We start from the raw sequence: 6,100 nt of genomic DNA on the forward strand, positions 1-6,100 counted from the left end.
TTAAAAAGATGTTTTCGTGAAAGTAGCATCCAAAACTGGTTTTTATAAGCACACAGACACTCTGAAAGGTTTTGATGAAAAGATGTTAAGGAATTAACCAAAAAGTTTCGATCAAAGGATAACCAGGAACTGCTCAGAAATATTTTTCTCTTAAAGAGCTAAACTAATGTCACTAATCAGGACTAGTTTTGGTTTTGGTTATATTGTAACTTAGCAAATATTTGTATGAAGTACGGATTCTTAAAATATCACTATTTTATACTACTGTCATATCTAAAAGGTTATGTTTACGCTTCTCTTTTTTACGAATATGTTACGTAAAATTATATTGCGTTAATGAAGTACACGTACTGCGCATATGATTTATGGTTAATGTGCGTTTAATATTACGATCATATTTTTTTTTTTTACAAAACAGTGAATACGCCCTTTGTTGTTGAAAATGTGAGAATCCATATTCTTAAAAGTAAAAATGTAGAACAAATAATAGCTCATACTCTTGCTATACATATGTGAAGGTATTAATGGAGTGTGAATTTGTGTGAATTTATAAACAGATTGGAAATCGTGTAAATAGTACGTGAAAATGAAAAACGAACAAACATCAAATTAGCAGAATCATATAAATTAATTTATGGTTAATATATATTCAATGCTAGGATAATAATTATTTCAAAAGACAGTAACTTTTCAAAATGTATATATTTATAGCTTAGCTAATACCTGCATAAAATTTGTCTTCTTGAAATATCACTATCCAATATTACGTAATTTTACTGGGTTTTATCTTAACATACATTTCATCGATAATGTTTAAAGGACTATGATTAGGCGTTTTATTTCCACAAAGTTATACGTTGCTCTGTAACCAAACCTAGTGATGATAAAGGTTGAAAAAAAATTACATTTCTTTATGTTTTTACGAATATGTTATGCACAATAATGTTGCATTACTTAAGCACACGTACTATACATATGACGACGACGTGAGATTCGACAATGTCATGTTCATTATTTATATTAATTAAAATGTTATGGTGATATTTTAATATAAGTTTTTGTGTAGCTCTTGTATTAGTTCATGTTGGGTATAGCTCCTGTATTAGTTCATGTTGGGTATAGCTCCTGTATTAGTTCATGTTGGGTGTAGCTCCTGTATTATTTCATGTTGGGTATAGCTCCTGTATTAGTTCATGTTGGGTGTAGCTCCTGTATTAGTTCATGTTGGGTGTAGCTCCTGTATTAGTTCATGTTGGGTGTAGCTCCTGTATTAGTTCATGTTGGGTGTAGCTCCTGTATTAGTTCATGTTGGGTGTAGCTCCTGTATTAGTTCATGTTGGGTATAGCTCCTGTATTAGTTCATGTTGGGTGTAGCTCCTGTATTGGTACTTTACACCCTTTCAGAATAGTTTTATTGTGCTTCTCCTAGCGTCTTATGGTAATGTTGTTGAGAGTTTAAGGTTCACGGTTTGTAGGGGAATGGAATGTATATGTTAATTTCCAAGCACAAAGATGAATATTAATAAAAAGATGTGCATATTACGAAGCTTAGTATACCACACCTCGAAAACTAAGTAAATGCGACGTATAAATGTGTTTCTATGCTGAAAATATATATACATTTCTACCTAAACTAATAACTTAGTAGTGTTTAATTTACGACTCACATATCATACAATCTGTATTATACACTTTTAGTAAAATTAGACACATACGTAAGAATATAACATATTTTGCAAAAGAGCGAAGAATTTTGATCAAAAGTCGTTGGTTTTATTTTTCTCTGGTGGTAAAAACATATTTTATCAAAGTGAGTGCTGTGTAGTATGTATAGGAATTACCTCATGTTCAAGTTGAATACTCTTTAATGATATTCGATATACAATTAACATATATATATATATATATTTATGTAGCCGGGTTATTTTAATACACATTTCTACCCTATCTGAAACGCTTAATTTTTATATTTTATTTCATTTTTTCTGCATTATTGATTAACAAAGCTCTCCTTCCTAAGCCGAATGAAAATGAGTATTTGATGTGCGCTTTTCGTTTTCTGTATCGTCTTCTGAGGATTCGACGTTTCTCTTGCCTAATCCAAAATGGTATCGTCGTTTCATGAACTCTTCTAGTTCAGGAAAGGCGCCCGATTCAAGGAAGACTGGAGTTCTTTTTCCCAACCCAAAAGCGTAACCGAAGCGATTTGAGAAATCCCTTTTTCCAAGTCCAAAAGCAAATCGATTATCTGGTCTCTTTCCAAGGCCAAAGCTGAATTGGTGAACGTGCCTTTTAATCCTCTCTGTTGTGATTTCAGGTTTTGATTGGTTATCGGTTTGTGATTTTTTGCCCAAGCCAAAGGCGAAACGATTATCTGGTCGCTTTCCTAAGCCAAAACTGAATTGGTGAGAAGGTTGCTCCTCTTCATCAAAGGGTGATTCTTCAGAAGTGGGGTTATTCACTGAAGATTTTTTTCCCAAGCCAAAGGCGAAACGACTATCTGACCGCTTTCCTAGACCAAAACTGAATTGATGAGAATGTCGCTTCTCTTCCTCAACCTGTGAAATATCAGCACTAGGGTCATTCAGTGAGGACTTCTTGCCCAAGCCAAAGGCAAAACGACTATCTGGTCGCTTTCCCAAGCCGAAGCTAAATTGATGAGAATGTCGCTTATCTTCCAGAAAAACTGAATCGTCATTAGCATTAGAATCACTCGAAGAGGATTTTTTGCCCAAACCAAAGGCGAAACGATTATCTGGTCGTTTTCCCAAACCGAAGCTAAATTGATGGGAATTTCGCTTGTTTTCATCAAGTGATTGATCGTCAAAAGATTGGGCATTCAGTGGTATTCTTTTTCCTAAACCAAATGCGAAACGACTGTCTGATCTTTTGCCTAATCCGAAACTGAGTTGACGACCTTGTCTTTTAAGTTTATTCAGTGCAGTGATAGCATCTTCTTCATCAAGGACATCCCTTTTCCCTAAACCAAAGGCAAACCGATTGTCAGGTCTTTTGCCAAGACCAAAAGCGAAACGACTATCAGGTCTTTTACCTAAACCAAACGCAAATCGGCTGTCAGGTCTTTTACCTAAGCCAAAAGCGAATCGGTTGTCAGGTCGTTTACCTAAACCAAAAGCAAATCGGTTGTCAGGTCGTTTACCTAAACCAAAAGCAAATCGGCTGTCAGGTCGTTTACCTAAGCCAAAAGCAAAACGGCTATCAGATCTTTTACCAATACCAAAACCAAACTTCTGTGGGTAACGCTTGAACTTGTCTGTAACCAACTCCTCTTCTGGCCGCACGTCCATTTCTGTGGACTCAAAAGGGTATGCATCTGTTTGTTCAACGCCTAAACTATAAACATATGATGCGGGTTTATCTAACTGTTCGTTCTCTGGCGTATCTAAGCTGTTAGAAGGGCTGTCTTCATAGGACCCACTAACGTCTTGAGCGTAAGACACTCCAATAAATGTCAGGAAGCTCAACAGAACCAAAGTCGTAGTAGTAGAATTGAAATGAGGGTTGAAGGACATAATTCTGAAAGAAAGACAAGAAACCTTGTGATGACTTAACAGCATAACGCAACATTAACATCACATAAAACCTTAAAAGTGCGCGTTAAAATTTACTTATCGTTAATTTTGTAAAATAACAGACTATTGCCTTCGTTCTTAAACAACACACTGCGTGAAAAATGAAAAAAAAATTTAATTTAAAAATCTTATGGTCTACCAACATAAGTATTTAGCTTAGAATAAACACTACATTTATTGAATACAGGAGGCTATAGTAATAAAATGTTACACACACACATACACACACACACATATATATATATATATAATTTTAATGTTTTTGTTCCATTAATGCAGGTGACACAAGGAGGCGCTATATTCTAATTTATCTTATTTTCATCTACACAGGTGATACAAGTGACCTATACTGTTTTTGAGAAAACTTTTAAAAGTTTATTTGGAAATATACAAAAACCACCACAAGGGTACAATCCCTTCCCCTCAATAATTTTTTACTTTTTCAGTAACTAACCTAAAAATTATATCAAGCAATTTCTCACCCTCATATATGAAGATATAGAAGCAAAAATCCTCCTTCTATCACAATTTGTTATCGGGTTTTGACTGTTTTTCAAAATCTCAATTTGCTACAATTAAAACGAAAGTTAATGACCTTCAGTGTAACCTTGACATTAGAGCCACATCTACTAGAATGCATCCTTGGGGTACACTCAATGTTTGTACTAAATCTGAGGAGTGAAAACAATGCTCCTGTCGCCCGTGTAACAAAAGACGAAAGACTTAGTCTGTTTGTTTGTCTTGGAGTTTTCGAGCAGAGCTACACAAGCTAATTTTCAACTGAAAGTCTAGAGAGAAGACAACTAGTAAATAGCAAACATTGCAAACTGTTAACTACTCTTATCTGGAATCTTAACGTCGCTCTTATAGAGTACTCAAAGTATTATCACGAACATTAGACAAACATATACAGTTTAATAAAATTTAAGTCCAACAAGAATCTAAGAATAGCAAAAGCTTCAAACACGATTTGAAAGAAAGGTTGAATTCTGTGTCACACGTTTGTCTTTCTTATATTTAACATCACCTGATTTGAATTAAGTCATTTGTTTACAACAGTCTTCTTTATATTTAAACAAAGCTCGGACAATACAATGTTCTACAAGCATACCTGTAAAATGTTATGCAAACCCTTACACCAGTGCATAGACCATTAGCATTTTGTGTGACGTAATGTCAGTGTACCATGAAAGTGATATATCGTTGAAACAAATCCTTGACTGGAGCATTTCTCACAGTCTTAGTTCCAATTACAGTCTAGAAGCACTAACCGTGTGGTTCAGGTTTGATTTCAACTTGTTAATTAGTGGAATATTATTGATGCGCGGCTGATCCATCTATTATGGATTTTTCTTTTTTTTTTCCCCCTGGTTCGTCACATTCTAGAATAATTTGGCACAATATTTTGAAATAAAAACTGAATCAAATATGTTTGTAGGTCGTAAGTTTATTGTTATACTGCTCAAAGTGGTGGTTTTATATTTCAGATGAAATTCATCTTTTCTGACATCGATCCCGTTACTAGTCGTTCAATATAAACGTTTTGATGTAAACTCCATAAAAAATAATATAGAGTATTTCCTAAAAGGTTTCACTTTCGCATTTGTAAAATGAAATCAGAGGCGGGATTGTATCAGATAAACCGCTTTCATTGGCTGTCGTCATTCATCACATATCATATTAAAGACGGTTGTGTTGTTTGATAAGTATAGAGTGTTCCATTAAAACTGAATATATATTTAGATGTGTTCAAAGATTTTGAAACTTATGAAATAATTAGACATTATATCGAGGTTTTTCTCATCCTTTTAATATATAGATGTAATTTATCAGTTTTAAAGCTTTCACAGATTTATGTACCGAAATTCAATTTTAATTAAAATAATGTATTAATCTAAGGTCTGTATAGAAGTGTCTAGTATCGTATTGAAATTAACTTTAACTGTTTTGCTATTGCTCTGACACAAGAGTAAGACAACTAATGTTACAACTGTTTATTGAATTGAGAAAATAACATCGTATCCACGGAAACTAAAATCATATTTTTGACCTTCCAAAGATTTCTAGTATAGTTACTGAAATAATCTAGGCATTAACTTCAAGACTTTCGTATGATTTAATCTGGATTTCCAGATCATATTTTTTTTTTAAAAGTAGTGTTTAAATGTTGGTAAATCTAAGAGCTATATGTTTATGGTTATTTAATTAAACTTTTAGTTACTGTTGAACTTTATTAGTATCTATTGTACTTTAGAATATTTAGTTGGAGTAGTACAATATCGTGCTTAAAGGTCACGATGTTTGGTGTTCACGTGCCGAATACTTCGAAGTTTATCGAGAAAGAGAAAAAAAAAGTTGGCAAGATACGGGTAATTTCAAATTCTAGCACTCTATAAGTATTTTCATATTTTTACTGTTTGTTTCTTTCATTGGCTGAGGCTAGCAGAAGAAAACTTCACAGACAAGACTCTATCTAAATCCCTACGTTTTCTAGATCGCTATATATT

The 6,100-nt window shown here is 33.7% G+C and overlaps 1 protein-coding gene across 1 annotated transcript in view; it reads right to left on the reverse strand.

The window, feature by feature from the left end:
• Positions 1-1,847: 1,847 nt before the first annotated feature.
• Positions 1,848-6,100, reverse strand: part of LOC106460349 (allatostatins-like) — a 9,648-nt gene continuing 5,395 nt past the window's right edge. Inside the window, exon 2 of the mRNA XM_022387047.1 lies at positions 1,848-3,537. Within this exon, the coding sequence (XP_022242755.1) occupies positions 2,016-3,537 (1,522 nt within the window). The 3' untranslated portion in view covers positions 1,848-2,015. The remainder of the gene's footprint in view (positions 3,538-6,100) is intronic.

This window comes from Limulus polyphemus, unplaced genomic scaffold (assembly GCF_000517525.1).
Source record: "Limulus polyphemus unplaced genomic scaffold, Limulus_polyphemus-2.1.2 Scaffold758, whole genome shotgun sequence".
Lineage (NCBI taxonomy): Eukaryota > Metazoa > Arthropoda > Merostomata > Xiphosura > Limulidae > Limulus > Limulus polyphemus.